Below are 20,955 nucleotides of genomic sequence, written 5' to 3'. Positions count from 1 at the left end.
CATCGTCAACTCAATTCTGAAAAAGCCCCAGAAGAGAACTGGTTTGGCTACTGAGGAACTCGGCCTGCCACAGGTGCTGTTCAGGTGGTTCTACACTGAATCAGTCCAATGAAAAGTGTTGGTATTTTTGGGTCATCACTCTCCTGACTTAGTTCTTATCTCTCAGAGATGACCCATCATGTGGAAACTGTTTAGTTGCCACTTGGGCAACCGCTTGGGGACATAATATGTAAATACATTATTTTTCATTGTTTTGCGGATGAGTATGCTATTAAAATGACAAATCTACGAGATTGGTATAATGGTCGTGGGTGTGCTGAAATCTGTCCCAGCAGTCATCAAGTTATATTTGATCAAATCCTCTCCTTTCAAAAAGACATTGAGAAAATTACCAGAACCGTTTTTTTCACATTCGCTTTATTGCTAAGATCCATCCAATTATTTCCAACCGTGATGCAGAGATTGTTATACATGCGTTAGTTATATTGCACATTGATTACTGTAATGTGGTGTTAAAAGTCTACAGTTGGTACAAAACACTGCAGCTAAATTGCTCACATGGATGAGAAGGTTCAATCTTATCCCGATACTACCGTAATTTTCGGACTATAAGTTGCTCCGGAGTATAAGTCGCACCAGCCATAAAATGCACAATAAAGTGAAAAAAAACCATATATGAGTCGCCAGAGTATAAGTCACACTTTTGGGGCAAATTTATTTGTCAAAATCCAACACCAAAAACAGACATGAACCAGCAACAACAGGCTAAACGATACGGTATGCTAACGTGACATATCCACAAACAAGGAGCTGAGAACGGGCCTGACGTAACATTCAGAGTTATTCAAGTAAGTATTACATAAATAACACGTTTATCAAACCATCTGTGTCACTCCAATTCATTAAATCCATCGATCGTCCTTTACGTAAACAATGCCGCATATGTGTCGCATATGCTGACGTCGGACCCGTTGTAAGTTGCATTTCTAATTATTCCACAGACCCATATAACGATATATAAAGTAGATTTCAAATAACTATCATATTACAACAATATTATCAAACCATCTGCGTCACTCCAAATCATTAAATCCATCGATCAAATTCCTCATCCTTTATGTCAACAACGCAGCGCGTGCGCCGCACAGATCTAGTATATAACTATATTGTAGCGTTAACAAAGTACCAGGAAAGATGTGGGTTTATATAACAACAATATTATCAAACCATCGGTGTCACTCCAAATCATTAAATCCATCGATCAAATTCCTCGTCCTTTATTGACATAAAGGAGATCGCGTGCGCTGGAGATCTAGTATATAACCATATTGTAGCGTTAACAAAGTACAAGGAAAGACGTAGGTTTATATAACAACAATATTATCATACCATCTGTGTCACACCTAATCATTAAATCCATTGATCAAATTCCTCGTCCTTTATGTCAACAACGCCGCGCGTGCGCCGCACAGATCTAGTATATAACTATATTGTAGCGTTAACAAAGTACCAGGAAAGACGTGGGTTTGGTAAACGGCTCTTTATTCAACAAAACAAGAGTTCAACGAGCCAACAATTACTGAACTGTAACGATAAAAACATATACAAGTTGCTACACGAAATAAAATATATCAAATAACTATAACATAAATAAGTTTTTCAAACCTTGTGTCACTCCAAATCAGGGGTCGGAAACCTATGGCTCGAGAGCCAGATGTGTCTCTTTTGATGATTGCATATGGCTCGCAGATAAAACAAAATATTCTCACTTGTTTTAATCCATCCATCGATTTTTCACTGCGCATGTCCTGTTCAGGGCTGCAGGAGCAATTGTCCATTATTTTAATTGGATGATACTGGCCTACGTTTGCCGTTGCTGGGTAAAACAGGTAAACGCCCCCTTTTGAATCAGTCTGAGACTGCGTCTGCTCGGTCATTAGCTCAAAGCTAACCCTTTGACGAAGAAGATGGCGAAAAGAAATAAAGACGACAAGTATCGTACATTTCAGGACGAATGAACCGACGAATTTGCCTTTGTGGAGAGAGCGGGTTCTGCTGTGTGTCTAATTTGCAATGACAAAATGACATTGTTGAAACGGTCGAATGTAAAGCGGTACTTCGACACGCACCACGCTACCTACGAAGACCAGCTGATTCTCAAAACTTGGAACGCGCTTCCTGTCACATAACTCACACTGCAGCGTGTGAGTATTGCTGTATTAACCATGTTTGGGTCTACGTTTGCATGTGAGCAGTCATTCGCACATCTTAAAAACATCAAGTCCAATCTACGATCACGTTTAACGGATGAAAGCCTCCACGCTTGCATGAAGCTTAACCTCACCAAGTACCAACCCGACTACAAAGACATCAGCAAATCCATGCAGCACCAGAAGTCGCATTAATCATGAGTGTTATAACAACATTATTTAAAAGAATAAATTCAGAGGCGTATTATATTGACATTTAGTAGAATTCACTTTTAAAATATATTATATGGCTCTCACTGAAATACATTTCCAAATATTTTGCTTTCATGGCTCTCTTAGTCAAAAAGGTTCCCGACCCCTGCTCCATATCGTTAAATCCTTAAACGTGGGGCCCTTCGTCATCTTCGTCATCCCGTGATCGAATCCTTTGTCCTTATGTAAACAACCGCCGCGCTGCTGACGTCACTTGCAGTTCAAATGACAGTAATCCCTTGCTACATCGCGGTTCGTTTATCGCGGTTTCACTACATCGCGGATTTTTGAATTTTGAAAATTTGTGAAAAAATTCACATATAAATCGCTCCTGAGTATAAATCGCCCCCCCCCCCCCCCTCACCCAAACTATGGGAAAAAAATGCGATTTATAGTCCGAAAATTACGGTAATTAATCTGCATTGGCTACCAGAACACGAAGATATGACTTCAAGGTTATTTTACGAACCAAGTCTAGAATATTGTATGGTTTAGGGCCTTCCTATCTCGGCTACCTAGTGGTACCATATGTTCTGTCCCACAACGTTTGTTTGCAAAATGATGGTTAGTGATCCCAAGGGCCTAAATAAAGTGTGCAAGTCTGAGAGCATTCTCCATTTAGGCTCCAAAATTCAAATGGTTTGAAAATTGCCATACTATTGCCTTTATTAATCCGGCCGCTGGCTGCAGTTTCTGCTCTCTGTCCTCCCCCACTTTCTCCCTAGTTGGGGTGGGGGCTGGTGACATCCATACTAAAAATGGCTGTCTGGATTTCAAAACAAACTGACCGGTGCGATATCTGAATTGAACGACGTGCTCACAGGCACCACCATGACGACTGATGGCATTTTCCTTGCTTGTGATTAAGGGCTATACAAATGAATTTGACTTGACTCCTATGTTCATTATTCAAGAATCCCAAGATTACTAAAATAAGAAAAGTCATAATTATGTTGGACCCTTTACATCCTGTTCACTACCTCCTCCAGCTCGTTCCCTCAGTGGAACTATCGGCAGAAATCGCAATAGCTTATTCTCACTTGTCGTTAACTCCCTAAAGAAGAAATGAAAACAAGATTCATAATCTCCTCTATACTACTTGACGACAAAGCTGTCATTGTTCGTTACCTTGGTAGTTTGATTCTCTTGTTGGAGTTGCTTGTTTTAACACTCAACTGGCTCAAACTACCAGAGAGAAATTTGTAGTTTATTTTTTACATAGTTGGGCAATACATACTTTTCTGACCATAACAAGTCGGTCACCTTATTCAGATTGTTCAGAAAAATGATAAATTATCTAGGCCTAAATTTGGAAACTTGATTGTGGGTTATGTCGCCCAAGGAACATTAATTATTAAGTTCAGCCTGTTCACCCTCAGTCTTGCTTCCCCATGTCAGTCCACTCTTCAACATCTCTTTCCCTCGTTGGCTTCGGTTAGATCTAATAACTGACCTCATTGACTATGACAGTATGGTACTAAGAAGTTTTATTGACTGTGGAGAGTACACATAAAAACTGGAATGTTCCCTAACTGAGTAAAAAAAAAAGTGCCGGTTCAGCCGCATAGCCCTTTTTTCCCAAACTTGCAGGCCAAGCACTGACTTGTAAAAAGTATGGTAGGATAAGTGGTATAGTGCTTGAGCTAATCCGGACAGCGTCTAGAGTGCACAAGTTCAGCTGGTTCTTGATGTTACAGAGGGCATTCAGGTCACTCATACATTCGGTGAATCCCCAGTCCCTGCTCAAATGTCGCAGCACCTCTGTTTGAGGCAGGCTAGCATTCCTATGTCATCCCTTGACCAGTCCAGCTTGAGTGACTGGCTGGGTTGGTCTCACACTTTATGTCAAGGGTATTCAGGTCACACATGCATTAGGTGAATTCCCAGTCCCTGCCTAAATCCTTGCAGCCCCTCCATTTGAGGTAATCTAACATGTTGAGGCCATACCTTGGCCAGACCAGCCTGAGTGACTGGTCAGGTCAGTGAATACCACCAGTCAGAAACTGAGTAAAAGTTATTTCACAACTTTCCTTACATATTGTAATCTTACATTAAATTTTAGTTTAGTTGCTCGTTCCATATGTACGTATGTATGTATGTAATTGTGTATGTAAGTAAGTAATTTTCCCCTGGGATGTATATTTACCAACCTACTGGCAATTTTTACGATGCCTACCTTACCATTCATCCATCCATCCATCCATCCATCCATCCATCCATCCATCCATCCATCCATCCATCCATCCATTCAGGGTCATGTGATAGAAAACAAGCCCTCGCCTCAAAGTAGTCTAAAAGGCTGTTTGTGGTGTTTAAGATTTGAAGTTGACAAATTAGGTCTTTTATCAATTATTATGAATTTGTCCCAGAGGGGAAACAAGGAGGAAAAGGAAAGTGGAAACCTTGGTTACAACTGACCCTGTGGGTCACACCTCAGGTCACTTGAATGGCACACAGATGCCACCAAGACAAAATGTAATAGTGCAGCTCACTGCAGCACAGCATGAAGGCTCATGTGATGGAAAACAAGCCCTCGCTGCAATCACATTTTATTAATTACCATCAATCAATGTATGCATGCACTTCACCTCCCTAACAAGCATGCAAACACATTATATACCGATATGAATGAGATAATCATCGAAGATTGCTTTGTTCGACCACGATGCTCAGACATAGCTCATTGACCGTATATTAGAGATGTGTCATCTTGTAGTGGAATAAAATATTACTTTTAAAGGGCATCAAGTTCTTCCAACCAAATATTTTATGTGGGTTAGAGATCGATTTAAAGTTTTATAGGTTATAAAACAATTTTTTTCAACCCAGCTATACTAGATATTTCCAGAGCTACAAATCGCATTTCAAACAGTAATTATACATTTCATTTTTACTGCATTTTACACAAAATAAATTTTCAGAGTCCGACACAGAATTTAAAAACAATTTGAATAAAACTGAACTGTCATTTAAAAAAGATTTGGCGCAGATGCCTGTTTAAAGTAAAATACGTTTGGAGTACAAAATAATAAAAATAATTAGAAATAGTTTTAGTTTAGTTTTATAGACAATACATTGTCAGCTCATTTTGCTATAACTACAAATTCATTTCCTACGGTGAAAGTTATTTTTTCACCAAATACCTAAAATAAATTCCAGACATTCCCATGATCACCTGACTCAGAAAACGGGCAAAAAAAAAACATATATAAAGACCTTGTAAACGGCGTAAATGTATAGACCTCCACTTCTTGAACGAAAGGGACAGAGTCAACACTGGTGAGTAGTGGTACAGGTGACAATTTTGTTTAAAACTAGTGTTTGCTCTTAATTATGTTGCCAAAACTATAAACAATAAAAAGTGCCTCATTTTTCTTAAACTAGTGTAAATATGGTGTCTCGATTGAAGCAGTATAAAATAGGATAAATTAATGTTAAAAACTATCTTTAATTCTGTTTGCTCAGTGAAGGCTTGTGTGGTTTGTTTTCTAGAGCGGTTTACCCAGTACTAAAGGATATCTACGACAAGTCCTATCTTGCTGTAGAAATGACACATCCAATGATGATGAAATGGGTAATGTATGAACGTATACCTAATTCAAACGGCAGCTGGATACCAAAGATTTCATAGCAATATTATTTATCTACTCCACTGTCTCCACTGAACGAGAGCAAGCCGACTCCTGTTTTTAGTCTATGTAATTTCCCTTTGAAACAGTGTGAGATTTAACCTGGTCCACTGTGTCTAATGCCTGTTCTCCCACAGTTGGGCCTGACACTTGTGCTCCTGCATGCTGGTATGATCTTTTTTAAGAAATGCAACCTTGACCTTCACAATACTGCAGGTCATCTTAATAGATGCAAGCAAATGAACATATTTCTTTTGGACTTCCTTTCTAGGGGGTCACGTGCATGGCAGCAATGATGGTAAGCAAGCGACTCAATTTTTTTATCCCGCATATGCTTTTTATTTTCTCCAATTTAAGGTATAACAGCCATTATGCAAGTTAAACCTGCTTAAAGTTATATAAATATCTGTATTCTGAGTAGAGTTGCTTCTTTTTATTTGCCCAAATGTGGTTTGCATTATAATACTACAATCTTGTCGTAAAAATCTAAATTGCTTCCACTTGAAAAAAAGTCAACAAAAATGATTGACAATTTGATGTCTGATCACTGTGACCTAAAAATATGTGGGATTCTCTAAGTCGTTGATCCAGAATGCTGGACTCCATGGTTTAACCGAGACAACTCCTCTGGTACTGGAGACTATGAAACTCTTTCCGATCTGCAAAAAGAAAATTCAGGGAAGATATGTGAACATCCAATCGGAATTGAGGTTACAACTACATCTGGAGCCAGTGTTGAATCAACAGGCGATGTGATTCAAGTGTAAGTACAAGTTGAATTAGCACAGTTGATAGAGAATGCATCCACATAGCCCTCCTATGAATGTGACTAATTTCTCCTGGTTGTCCCAACAGGTCTGACACAAAAACTGGATTTATTTGTGAAAACGCAAACCAGACAAACAATGGCAGTTGTGCAGATTACAAAGTCCGTTTCATGTGCCCCCTTGAATTCTGCGGACCTGAAGGTGATCCAGTAAATTTGACTCCAATTTTATTTTTACAACATTTCTATGGCACCACGTTAGTGGTATATGAATTTACCATCACATTCCACACCCATTTATATATACCGTAATTTTCTGATTATAAATCGCGTTTTTTGTCATAGTTTGGTTGGGGGGGGCGATTTATACTCAGGAGCGATTTATATGGGATTTTTTTCACAAATTTTTACAATTAGAAAAGTAGTGAAACCGCGATAAATGAACCGCAATGTAGCAAGGGATTACTGTCATTTGAACTCCAAGTGACGTCACCCGTGCCGCATGGCGGTTGTTTACATAAAGGGCAAAGGATTCGATCACGGGATGACGAAGATGACGAAGGGCCCCACGTACTACCGGCATCCTTAGCGGCTTTGTTTTTAAGTGACACGGAGGACAAAGAGTTTAAAGGATTTAATGATTTGGAGTGACACAGAAGGTTTGAAAAACTATTATGGCTTTTACGCACGCCCGGTCCTTCTCGACGGGAGCTCTCTTTCACCTCCGTGGATGGAAGTTGGGGGCCCGCGCTCAGCCGGGTGGCTGTCTGGGGACGGTGGATGGGGCTCGGACATGGCTTTTACGCACGCCCGGTCCTATTTATGGAGCTCTCTTCCACCTCCGTGGCTGGACGTTCAGTAGTTGTTGGCTCGTTGAACTCTTGTTTTGTTAAATAAAGAGCCGTTTACCAAACCCACGTCTTGGCGTGGACGCAGATGGTTTGATAATATTGTATATATATAATATATATAATATTGTTGTAATATGATAGTTATTTGAAATATACTTTATATATCGTTATATGGGTCTGTGGAATAATTACAAATGCAACTTACAACGGGTCCGACGCGAGCATATGCGGCATTGTTTACATAAAGCACGATCGATGGATTTAATGAATTGGAGTGACACAGATGGTTTGATAAACTTGTTATTTATGTAATACTTATTACTTGAATAACTCTGAATGTTACGTCAGGCCCGTTCTCAGCTTCTCGTTTGTGTAAGTGTCACGTTAGCATACCGTATCGTTTAGCCTGTTGTTGCTGGTTCATGTCTGTTTTTGGTGTTGGATTTTTTCACTTTATTGTGCATTTTATGGCTGGTACGACTTATACACCGGAGCGATTTATAGTCCGAAAATTATGGTATGTATTTAAATTTTATTCAATTATATAAATATCCAATTTCAGTTAAAACGGCAAGAACAAAGACAATTTTTGGACAAGGTTGTGCGTGTTCTTGCTGTGGGTTTTTTCTTCCCTCAATTTGGTTCTTAGAAATCCACAGATTGCATTTTTTATTCATCGCCTTACTCTGGGCTCATTTCTTTCAGTGTGCAAGACCCCTTGGTATAATCAAGATGACTCCACTGAGACTGGAGATTATGAGATACTTGAAAAAATCTTTGCTGAAAACCCAGGTGAAATTTGTGATATTCCACTTGGCATTGAGGTCCAAACTATGGATGGAAAGCCTTTCACTTCAACAGGGGAGACCATTGCCGTGTAAGTACTATAACTACTGCACATACATACATTTGTGTAGGTAAGTGACGTCTGCTTGTCACATTGCATACACAAACTACTATACAATACATCTGAACTGTCACAGTTTGTTTGATGTGGCTCCTTTTATTGGTGATATTCGTTGTACTAAATTCTCTCATCTCTGCAGAGTGGATACCGAGACTGGGTTCATCTGTAAAAATGATGACCAGAAGGATGGAGGCTGCTCCGATTATAAAGTTCGTTTCATATGTCCCCTTGATTTCTGCAAAACAAAGGAGTAATCATGTGAAATAAAACAACCCTTGATTTCTGCAAAACAAAGGAGTAATTGTGAAATAAAAAGTTATTCAAGCAATCAAAAGTCATTCATTCATTTATCGTCGTAAGCCAATTGCGATTTTCACTGCGTGGTTGCAGACCAAACTATATAAGAGCAAATGCATGTAAATTACATGTTTACATAAATTAAATTTTCATCGTGCATGGTGAAACAAAATGTTAATCAGAAAAAAACCTGTATCCAACAATACCTTTTTAGAATCATAAAATAACGTAGGTGGGGTTCCTGTGTGAACTTTGCATAATTGCCTTTTGGTTATCTCTAGATACTCCGGTTTCCTTGATGGCAAGATGGTGGCGCGTGCACACGCAGCGGCCTCTCTCCGTCCCTGCCGATCGGTGTTTTTGTTCATTTAATGAGTGTTTGTCAGACAGTTTTATGTGTTTGTCTGATCGCACCACGTAGCGCTACGAGTACAGCAGGCAGGTTCTGCTCGACGTCGGCGAAAGCGAGTTTTGCGGCGTTTCGGACTTTGGTGCGGGGACATTAAAGTAACTGGGACTACAATGCCTGCATCATCGCTGGACTCGTCTGCTACTCCTTCCCCGGACCAGCAGCGTCGGAAGCGGTGTGCGAGGAGGCAGAAGAGGGGGAAGCGCGGAGGCGTCCGGGCCAGGCTAGCGGCTTGCCCAACTCGCCCGGCCGTGCCTTCCATTCTTCTGGCGACTGTCCGGTCGCTGGACACCGGACTCTGCTGTGCTACTAGAGCGGCTGGCGTGCTATCGAGCGGACCGGGCACTTATTACTTCTTCGTTGCTCTTGTCTGTTCGTTTTTACTCTTTGTGCTATTTGGTGCGAGTGTTGTGTACTGTCTAGTCACCGTGGGACGGTGGGGAACGTAATTTCGATCTCTTTGTGCGCCTGGCATGTGGAGAAATTGACAATAAAGCGGACTTTGACTTTGACATTCCAAAAACATGCATGATGGGCCAATATACCACTAACATTTTTTTGTAGGTGTTATTGTGACAGTTTAGGCTTCAGAGTGCACACCACCTACCCCACCCACGGACCTCCGTGAAAGGCTCCAGCACACCCTTGACCCTCATGAGGACAATATCTTAAGAAGATGAATAAATGATAAATTTGACCCCAAGTCAAATGGGATCAAATTAACAGCAGCATGAATTATTTGATTCTAAATCGCTATGATGAAGTGCGTTCATCTTGGGCCAGCAGGGTGGGGCACACCCTGGAGTGGTTTCCATCCAATCGCTGGGAAGACAAACGACAATTCACACGCCAGAAAATTAAATTGATTTTACAGAATGTCGTAAAAGTTAAGCCATTGTTAAATGTCAGGTCTAAATACCATCAGACATTATTTTACACACGATAACAAAGAGGAGAAGACCACCAGTATTCATTTTACTCGTGAGGCCCAGTTACAGTCCACCAATTCTGAGCTCCTCTTCCGCTATCTCCTCTTTTTATTTTGGGTTGCCCTGGTTACAAAAGGCGTTGCTACACTAAAGGGAGGGGAGATTGTGGCTGTAGCAATGCTGATTAGCTAAGGAATGTTATGTGGTGCGAGGCCTTGGCCGGTTCATGACTCCAGCAGTTAGGTTGCAGTTTATCCTGCTCCTCCTCAGCCGGTTAGCTGCTGGTTGGCTGACTCGTCCTTGGTGAGATATCTCGAAGCGTGTTGAGTGTCATTTTCCTGTGGAACAATGCAACATTCTTGCTAATCACACAATACTAATATTAAGTAAATATGGGATCATTTATATGCAACTACTTCAACAGATATGTCTTTTCTGTAACACTTAAAGACAGTCTCGCTCAACAACAATCCATAGATAAAAGCTACAGAATTGATTAAAAGACAAAGACGTTCCTTTGAACAAAACAGAGTACTTTTTCAGGTGTGAGGGAGCTCTGCTCATAGCTAGTGAGATAAGAAAGGAAGGAACACTCTGGAGCTAGACAGAGAGCTTTGTTGAAGCAAGGGACTCCCAACTCGTAAATTATGAGGCCCTTGGTCAGGGTGACCATCTAATTGTTAGGGTTTATAAACTATCTTGATCGTATGATTATGTTGGAATGTAGACTAGAATTATTAACTTTGTTTAAACCTTTTACCTTTCCTGGACTCTGAAAAGTTTAAACATTCAGTTGTTGAAACTTTCCAAATGGTGTGGAAACACTTTCTTGCTTAGTTAGTCATCTACAATGCTCCACTAGTTTCTGTTTTTACGGCCTTGTAAAACAATGAGCTGGGACCCTCTGCACTGATTAACCTGTTGCTGAGGTGACCACCAAACATGTCCAATGTCACCCCCACCCTACTTGTTCTCAATAAATATGCTCTTGTAAGAGACTAACGGCAGACTTTGTTCGAACATTGCTGTACCTACAGTAACGAACAGGCTCTCCACTTGCAAGTGCTTAAAGGGCATACTGTCTCCCGTGTGGTGCTTGCAAAATAAGTTAGTCTCAGAACATCTCTAACACTAATTATTACATATTATATTATATAACATTAATACTACTACTACAACCACTTCTACTTATACTACTACTACTACTACTAACTACTACTACTACCACCACCACCACGACGACGACGACGACGACTACTACTACTACTACTAATAATAATACTACTACTAATACTAATAATACTAATAATACTACTACTACTAATAATAATAATGGCGGCTCGGTGGTTAGCACGTCCGCTTCACAGTTGGGAGGGTACCGGTTCGATTCCACCTCTGACCCTCCCTTTGTGTGCATGTTCTCCCCATGCCCGCATGGGTTTTCTCTGGGCACTTCGATAGTCTCCAGCACAGCTGCGATCCCTGTGGGGACAAGCGGTATAGAAAATGGATGGATGGATAATAATTTAACGTCAATGCCTATTTCACCCTATTGGTTTGCTTTTTCTTTTGCAGCCAGGGCGAGGGCAGAATTCACTAAAGGATTTTGTGTGGCGTGAACGAGTAAACATGGAAAACACAGAGAGCGTATAATTCACAAAGCGCATGTAGATGGTGACAGCTCGGTTAAGTCTGTTAATCTCTCTCTGTTTCCACCCGTCAGTCAGCTCGGTTAGTCTGTGTCTGTTGCCACCTCTGTTAGTCAGCTCGGTTTGTCTGCTAGTTTCCCTCTGCTGCCACCCCTGTAAGTCAGCTCCGTTAGTTCTGTTAGTCTGTTACTCTGTTGCTCTCCCTGTCAGCCAGTTCTGTCACCACGGTTTGCTGGAGCCTATCCCAGCCATCATCGGGCAGCAGGCGGGGACACCCTGAACCGGTTGCCAGCCAATCGCAGGGCACATAGAGACGAACAACCATCCGCACTCACACCTAGGGGCAATTTGGAGTGCTCAACGGCCTAACAAGCATGTTTTTGGGATGTGGGAGGAAACCGGAGTGCCCGGAGAAAACCCACGCTGGCTCGGGGAGAACATGCAAACTCCACTCAGGGAGGGTCGGCGGTGGAATCGAACCCGCACCCTCCTAACTGTGAGGCGGACGTGCTAACCAGTGCCCCACCGAGCCGCCTGCAGTGTTCCCTTGCTGAGTAAACAGGGTAGACTAGTGGTCAGGCCGCATCACCTTTTGTGTGCTTTTTTTTTTTTTAAACTAAAGGCCAAGCACTTAAAATTTCAGTGGCAGTCTTTGAGCTATTAGGGACAGTGCCCTGGTTACACAGGCTCAGCTGGTTCTTTCAATCTCTTAAGGCCTTCACACCACTCAAACATTTTAGATGACTCGCCAGTCCTTGCACTTGTGCAATAGTGCATGACCTAATCTGGACAGGGCCTAGGTTACACAGGTTCGACTAATTTTTGTAGTCACCGTGGGCATTCAAGTCACTCACACATTAGGTGAATCCCCAGTTACTGCTCAAAGTTTGTAGCCCCTTTATTCAAAACAGGCCAGCATGCCGATGTCATACCTTGGCCAGTCCAGCTTGAGTGACTGGCTGGGTTGGTCTCACATTCTGTGTAAGGTAGCAAATTTGACGACACATTATCAGTAGGGTAAAACTAACCGGTCTCACGACGGTCTAAACCCTGCTCACGTTTCCTATTAGTGGGTGAACAATCCAACGATAATGATAGGTAGAGCCGACATCGTCCGGCATGCTTATCATGAAGCTGAGGCTTGATATAGTACGGAACTGTACTATATCTCTCTTCCAACCAACAGGACTAGAGCTTCAACAATAAAATATCTCTCGTTGAATGATATAGGGATACAGAAGTAACTAGGAGGAGGTGAGCGGGTCTAAACCAGGGGTGGGCAAACCTTTTGACTTGCGGGCCGAATTGGGTTCTAAATTTTTACCAGGGCGCCGAACCAGGAGCAGATGGATGTAGTGTTTGTGTGAAGTAATATAAATGACATGTAAAGGTCATTGCATAAAAGGTTTTGGCCTTTAGTAGGTGGTAAAGCATGGATTTTCGGAAAAAAAAGCTTTTTGAAAACAAATGCATTTATTGACAGCATTAAAAAAAATATTTCACCAAAATACTACAATCAGTGATTCTCATTAAATACACTGTACTTCATTAGTTCTAAGAATATTCCATATATCTTCATATACTAAGACGTACACACTCAAGAAGATATGAAGATATTGATAAACTCATTACATGCATACACACATTATTCCGCACAAATTGGTGTATACACATGTATTAACAGAGTGCTGTTATTGTCACGTGCGGAATGGAGCTGGCATGCAGCTTGGACCAGAGTTTATTGAGGGAAAAGGGTGGTGGAGGAGAGGATGAGGGGAACAAACAGACAGGAACAAGCAGGACAGAGATTATCAGGGAAACAAGGAGGCAAGCTAACAGAACGTGCTGACAGAACTGATTGACAGGGAGAGCAACAGAATAATAGACAACAGAACTAACAGAGCTGACTGACACGGGTGGCAGCAGGGGCAGACTAACAGACTAACCGAACTGTCACCATTAGGGGTTAGGATTTTATTTATTTATTTATTTATTTATTTATTTATTTATTTATTTATTTATTTATTTATTTATTATTACTATTATTATTGTTAACAATGGCTTACGATATTCTGTGAAATCAATTTAATTTTTGGTCGTTTGTTCTCCCAGCGATTGAATGGTGCTAGGGTTGACAAATTATCCTGATCGTATGATTTTGTTGGAGTGTAGACTATATTGATTAAACAGTTGCTGAGGGGAACAATCAAACTTTTTCTGTTCCCACATCGTAAGTGCTTAGACCCCTGTGCTTGTTGACCAGCTCCAGAAGAAGCAATCAAAGTTGTTCTGTTTCCCCCAATGTTGTAAACAAAGTGCTGAGAGCCCCTCCTCTGTTTTGACAAGATGTCGGGGGTTCACCAAACCTGTCTATGCTTACCCCATACTGTTTTCTCTAAATAAGTACTCTCCTGCAAAAGACCAAAGGTAGGCTGCTTTCAAACATCTCTGTACCACACAGGGTGCTGATGGCATCTCCGCTTGTAAGCGTGTAATGGCCAAATGTGTTGTTTCACGTGTTGTTCTTGCAAAGAAGTTAGAGCAGGCAACACTCTAACAAAGGAAACCACTTCAGGGTGTACCCCACCCTGCTGGCCCAATATGGATTGCTTTTCAGATCGTGGGATGCAGTTCATCACAGAATTTAGAATCAAATGATTCATGCTAGGTGGCTTGGTTACACACTTGTTAGCACGTCTGCCTCACAATTAAAAGGGTGTCGATTTGATTCCACCTGTGGGGAATTTGCATGTTCTCCCCCAGCTCGTGTGGGTTTTCTCCAGGTACTCCGGTTTCCTCCCACATCCCCAAAAAACATGCTTGATAGGCCAATTGAGCACTCCAAATTGCCCCTAGGTGTGAGTGCAAGTGTGGATGGTTGTTCGTCTCTGTGTGCCCTGGTTCAGGGTGTCCCACACCTACTGCCCGATGACTGCTGGGATAGACTCTAGCTCGCCCACAACCCCCGTGGGGACAAGTGGTATAGAAAAGCAATGGATGGATGGATGGATGAATAATTCATGCTACTAGTTTGTTTCAGACTGCAATCATTTATTCATTCATCCTGAAAACAAGTTGTCCTCATGAGGGTCAAGGGTGTGCTGGAGCCTTTCCCAGAGGTCCATGGGTGGGGTAGGCGCTGTGCACTCTAAAGCCTAAACTCTCACAATCACAACTACGAACAATTTGAAGTGGTAAATATGCCGATGATGCATGTTTTTGGAATGTGGGAGGAAACTGGGGCACCTGGAGACAACCAAAAATCAAATATGCAAACTTCATTCAAGAGGCCGGAGTCAAAATTTACCAGTGCATCAATCTGCCGCCTAAATTAATATTATTATTTAAAGTACCGTAATTTTCAGACTATAAGTCGCTCCGGAGTATAAATTGCACCAGCCATAAAATGCACAATAAAGTGAGAAAAAAAACATATATAAGCCGCACCGGAGTATAAGTCGCACTTTTGAGGCAAATTTATTTGTCAAAATCCAACACCAAAAACAGACATGAACCAGCAACAACAGGCTAAACGATACGGTATGCTAATGTGACATATACACAAACGAGGAGCTGAGAACGGGCCTGAGTAACCTTCAGAGTTATTCAAATAAGTATTACATAAATAACATGTTTATCAAACCATCTGTGTCACTCCAATTCATTAAATCCATCGATCGTTCTTTATGTAAACAATGCCGCGTATGCGCCGCATATGCTGACGTCAAACCCGTTGTAAGTTGCATTTCTAATTATTCCACAGACCCATATAACGATATATAAAGTATATTTCAAATAACTATCATATTACAACAATATTATCAAACCATCTGTGTCACTGCAAATCAACTACTGAACTTCCAGTCACGGAGGTGGAAGAGAGCTCCATAGAATAGGAGCGGGCATGCGTAAAAGCCATGTCCGAGCCCCATCCACCGTCCCCGGACAGCCACCTGGCCGAGCGCCGGCCCCCGACTTCCATCCACGGAGGTGGAAGAGAGTTTCATAGAATAGGAGCGTGCGTGCGTAAAAGCCATGTCCAAGCCCCATCCACCGTCCCCGGACAGCCACCCGGCCGAGCGCCGGCCCCCGACCTCCATCCACGAAGGTGAAAGAGAGCTCCCGTCGAGAAGGATCTGCGTAAAAGCCATAATAGTTTTTCAGACCTTCTGTGTCACTCAAAATCATTAAATCCTTCAAACTCTTCGTCCTCCGTGTCACTTACAAACAAAGCCGCTAATGATGCCGGTAGTACGTGGGGCCCTTCGTCATCTTCATCATCCCGTGATCGAATCTTTTGCCCTTTATGTAAACAACCGCCGTGCGGCACGGGTGACGTCACTTGGAGTTCAAATGACAGTAATCTCTTGCTACATCGCGGTTCGTTTATCGCGGTTTCACTACTTTTCTAATTTTAAAAATTTGTGAAAAAAATTACATATAAGTCGCTCCTGAATATAAGTCGCCCCCCGACCCAAACTATGACAAAACCGTGATTTATAGTCCGAAAATTACGGTATATATAAATGGGTGTGGAATGTGATGGTAAATTCATATACCAAGATTCAAGAAGAATTTATTCGCCATGTTTGAGCGTGCCAAACAAGGAATTTGACTTTGTTACATCAGTCTCTGTTCAACATTTAGGTGACTAACAACACTCAGGACATGTGAAAATGACAAATGACAATATTCTCAGCCATCCCCTGATCTTAAACTCCCATGAGGGCAAGGAAAAACTCAAATCTCCGACTAGGGGAAGTCAGAAACCTTGAGAAGAGACCCTCCCATCTGTGGTCTCTAACGTGGTGCCATAGAAATGTAAAAATAAAATTGGAGTCAAATTTACTGGATTACCTTCAGGTCCGCAGAATTTAAGGGGGCACATGAAACAGACTTTGTAATCTGCACAACTGCCATTGTTTGTCTGGTTCGCGTTTTCACAAATCAATCCAGTTTTTGTGTCAGACCTGTTGGGACAACCAGGAGAAATTAGTCACTTTCAAAGGAGGGCTATGTGGATGCAATTACGGTAAACAAAATCTTCATCAGTCGGAATGCTTAGATTGCAGCTCTGATCAACTCTGTGTGTTCTTCGGCTTTTGTATTGATTCATTTTGATTTTGTCGAATGTATGCAAATAAAACCCACTTGCTTTATTCTATTATTCTAAAAAGGAATTGTGGGATACAATTTTTTTCTTATGAACATTTTGTGTCACGGTGCACCATGAAAATTTAATTTATGTAAATATGTAACTAGTAATTGTACATTACATGCATTTCCTCTTAAATTTTGTCTGAAACCACACAGTGCAAATCGCAATTGGCTTACAAGGATAAATGAATGAATGAATTTTGATTGCTTGAATAACTTTTTATTTCACATGATTACTCTTTTGTTTTGCAGAAATCAGCATTTGTTTTATTTCACATGATTACTCCTTTGTTTTGCAGAAATCAAGGGGACATATGAAACGAACTTTATAATCGGAGCAGCGTCCATCCTTCTGGTCATTATTTTTACAGATGAACCCAGTCTCGGTATCCACCCTGCAGAGATGAAAGAATTTTGTCACTGTCACAGGCACAATGAAAATCAGCAATAAAAGGAGCCACAACAATCAAACCGTGACAATGATTGCTGTCAATTGGCCTTAAAAGTAATTTCAGTTCAGATGTATTACGGGGAATGGATCTAATTGCACTGAATAGTAGTTTGTGTATGTACTGTGACAAGCAAACGCAACTTAGCGACACAAATGTATGTACTATTTGCAGTGGATCTAGTACTTACACGGCAATAGTGTCCCCTGTTGAAGTGAAAGGCTTTTCATCCACAGTTTGGACCTCAATGCCAAGTGGAAGATCGCAAATTTCACCTGGGTTTTCAGCAGAGATCATATCAAGTATCTCATAATCTCCGGTCTCACTGGAATCATCTTGATTATACCAAGGGGTCTTGCACACTGAAATGAATGAGCCCAGAAGAAGGGGATTCATAAAATATGCAATCTGCAGTTTCCTTGTAACCAAATTGAGGGAAGAAGAAACCCGCAGAGAACACACGCAACATTATCCAAAAAAGTGTCTTTGCGCTTGCCGTTTTGACTGAAATTGTTCTACTAAAACGTGTAAAGATGAGATTTTTTGTTATCAATGACAAATTAAGGGAGATGTGGAATGCGTAGAAGAAACAGGCAGCAGGTAGGGAAAATGTTAAAAATAAATCGCTCAGGTAGTGACCAATCATGGCTCAACTTGAACACCAATTGACCATACTCCGATGACCATTATTGGTCATTACCAGAGCACTGAGCATTGGAGACGTCATTTTCAGTGGACAGTAAGTAAATGGTGTGGAATTTGATAGTAAATTGATATTCCACAAACGTGGTGCTACAGAAATGTAAAAGAAAAGTTGAGTTGAATTTTCTGCTTTTGGTAGGCTGAAATTAACTCTCATTTACTGGATTACCTTCAGGTCCACAGAATTCAAGGGGGCACATGAAACGGACTTTGTAATCTGCACAACTGCCATTGTGTGTCTGGTTAGCGTTTTGACAAATAAATCCAGTGTTTGTGTCAGACCTGTTGGGACAACCGGCAGAAATTAGTCACTTTCCAAGGAGGGCTATGTGGATGCATTCTTTATCAACAGTGCTAATTCAACTTGTACTTACACTTGAATCACATCGCCTGTTGATTCAACACTGGCTCCAGATGTAGTTGTAACCTCAATTCCGATTGGATGTTCACATATCTTCCCTAGATTTTCGTTTTGCAGGTCGGAAAGAGTTTCATAGTCTCCAGTACCAGAGGAGTTGTCTCGGTTAAACCATGGAGTCCAGCATTCTGGATCAACGACTTGGAGGGTCGCACATATTTTTAGGTCACAGTGATCAGACATCAAATTGTCAAACATTTTTGTTGACTTTTCTTCAAGTGGAAGCAATTTAGATTTTTACGACAAGATTGTAGTATTATAATGCAAACCACATTTGAGCAAATAAAAAGAAGCAACTCTACTCAGAATACAGATATTTATATAACTTTAAGCAGGTTTAACTTGCACAATGGTTGTTATACCTTAAATTGGAGAAAATAAAAAGTGTATGCAGGATAAAAAAAAATTAATCTCTTGCTTACCATCATCGCTGGCATGCACACGAACCCCTAGAAAAATAAGTCCAAAAAATATGTTCATTTTCTTACATCTATTAAGATGATATGTCACAAAGCAGTATTGTAAAGATCAAAGTTGTGTTTCTTAAAAAAGATCATACCAGCATGCAGGATCACAAGTGCGAGGCCCAACTGTGGGAGAACAGGCATTAGACACAGTGGACCAGGTGAAATCTCACACTGCATCAAAGGCTAATTACATAAACTAGAAACAGGAGAAACAGTATACATTACCCATTTTATCATCATTGGATGTGTCATTTCTACAGCAAGATAGGACTTGTCCTAGATATCCTTTAAAACTGTGTAAACCACTCTAGAAAACAAACCACATGACTTCACTGAGGACACAGAATTAAAGATAGTTAGGAGGTTGCTCTTTTTTTTGGAATACTTACCAATACCAATTCTTTTTGAATGATTGTGGTCACAAAATTCTCACACTCTGCAATCAAGAAGACCAGGATATGAGCACCAAAATCAAATCAGTTCATCTTTAAACATTCTTTCCAACTTGTTTGTACAAAAAAAGTATTCAGTTTGTAAATGCGGTGAATCACATATCCAAGACTACAGGAACCATGTACGTATACTCCTCACATTTCAACATGAATTTATTCTATTTTACAGTACTTTAATTGAAAACGAGCCACCGTATTTACACTAGTTTCAGACAAAACGAGCCACCCTTTATTGTTTAGAGTTTCAGCAACATGATTAAGACTCAACCGGTAGTTTCAAACGAAACAGCATTGTCACCTGTACCACTACTCACCAGTGTTGACTCTGTCCCTTTCGTTCAAGAAGTGGAAGTCCATACATTTACGCCGTTTACGAGATCTTTATATATATGTCATTTTCGCGCATTTTGTGAGTCAGGTGACCATGGGAATGTCTGGAATCTTTTGAGGTATTTGGTGAGAAAATAACTTTTACCAATGAAAATAATTTTGTAGTTATAGCAAAATGACTTGACAATTTATTATCTACTAAAAAAACTTTTTTGGATCACCGTATTATTTTGCACTCTAAGTTTATTTTACTTTGGCAAACCTTTTTTAAATGAATGATCAGTTTTAATCAAACTTTGTTTATTCAATTCTGTGTCAGACTTTGAGAATTCCTTCAAATGTAAAATGCAGTAAAAATAAAATGAATTATTACTGTTTGAAATGCTATTTGTAGCTGTGGAAAATCTATAATAGTTGGATTTTTAAAAAACGTTTACATTTTATAGGTCGATATCGTTCATCAAACTATAAATCAATCTCTAACCCACATTAAATGTTTGATTGGAAAAACTTGATGCCTTTTAAAAGTAATATTTTATTCCACTACAAGATGGCATATCTCTAATATACGGTCAATGAGGTATGTCTGAGCATCGTGGTCAAACAAAGCAATATTCGATGATTATCTCATTTCGATATATAATAAGTTGCATACTTGTTAGGGAGGTGAGGTGTATGGATACATTGATTGATTTTGTTTGATAAAAAGTGATTGAGCGAGGGCTTGTTATCCATCATGAGCCTTCATGCTGCGCTGCAGTGAGCTGCACTATTGTACTTTGTCTTTGTGGCATCTGTGCGCCGTTCAAGTGACCTGAGGTGCGACCCGCAGGGGCAGTTGTAACCACTTTCTTTTTCCTCCCTGTTTGCTCTCTGGGACACACCTTACATTATCAGAACTGATAAGCAGCCTCATTGATCTTTGTCAACTTCCAATCATAAACATCACAAACCACCAACTGGGATGCAAAGAAATTCAATAATGTCCTTGAGAATTGGCTCAAAGCTGATCAGCCTCTCACTCGATGCTGTACTTCCAGAGCAGAACCACAAATCACTTCGTACCATTCTGATTCTGGCC

At 40.7% G+C, this 20,955-nt stretch overlaps 2 protein-coding genes across 3 annotated transcripts; one reads left to right on the top strand and one right to left on the bottom strand.

The window, feature by feature from the left end:
- Nucleotides 1-1,889: 1,889 nt before the first annotated feature.
- Nucleotides 1,890-8,949, top strand: LOC147054874 (cartilage intermediate layer protein 2-like). The gene is made up of 8 exons (XM_085916946.1): nucleotides 1,890-2,204; nucleotides 5,955-6,036; nucleotides 6,229-6,259; nucleotides 6,363-6,389; nucleotides 6,671-6,854; nucleotides 6,947-7,059; nucleotides 8,414-8,585; nucleotides 8,755-8,949. The coding sequence occupies exons 2-8, from the start codon at nucleotides 6,010-6,012 to the stop codon at nucleotides 8,867-8,869; spliced, it is 669 nt and encodes a 222-aa protein (XP_085773072.1). The 5' UTR covers nucleotides 1,890-2,204; nucleotides 5,955-6,009; the 3' UTR covers nucleotides 8,870-8,949.
- A 7,175-nt stretch (nucleotides 8,950-16,124) lies between these two features.
- On the bottom strand, nucleotides 16,125-20,040 carry LOC147054873 (cartilage intermediate layer protein 2-like). Of its 2 annotated transcripts, XR_015066669.1 has the most exons (11): nucleotides 19,859-20,040; nucleotides 19,482-19,528; nucleotides 19,318-19,399; nucleotides 19,185-19,215; nucleotides 19,048-19,074; nucleotides 18,582-18,765; nucleotides 18,377-18,489; nucleotides 17,696-17,867; nucleotides 17,382-17,451; nucleotides 16,757-16,869; nucleotides 16,125-16,201 (listed from the first exon to the last, which is right to left on the bottom strand). XR_015066669.1 is itself a non-coding variant. In XM_085916360.1 (9 exons), the coding sequence occupies exons 3-9, from the start codon at nucleotides 19,342-19,344 to the stop codon at nucleotides 17,337-17,339; spliced, it is 669 nt and encodes a 222-aa protein (XP_085772486.1). In that variant the 5' UTR covers nucleotides 19,345-19,399; nucleotides 19,482-19,528; nucleotides 19,859-20,038; the 3' UTR covers nucleotides 17,269-17,336. The 2 variants fall into 2 exon arrangements, 1 of the variants encoding a protein (XP_085772486.1); XM_085916360.1 differs by lacking the exons at nucleotides 16,125-16,201; nucleotides 16,757-16,869 and having other exon boundaries at nucleotides 17,269-17,451; nucleotides 19,859-20,038.
- Between the last annotated feature and the right edge of the window lie 915 nt (nucleotides 20,041-20,955).

This window comes from Syngnathus leptorhynchus, chromosome 7 (assembly GCF_054491065.1).
Source record: "Syngnathus leptorhynchus isolate UIUO chromosome 7, UIUO_Slep, whole genome shotgun sequence".
In the NCBI taxonomy this organism is placed as follows: domain Eukaryota; kingdom Metazoa; phylum Chordata; class Actinopteri; order Syngnathiformes; family Syngnathidae; genus Syngnathus; species Syngnathus leptorhynchus.
This window is presented reverse-complemented; position numbering and strand designations above follow the sequence as displayed.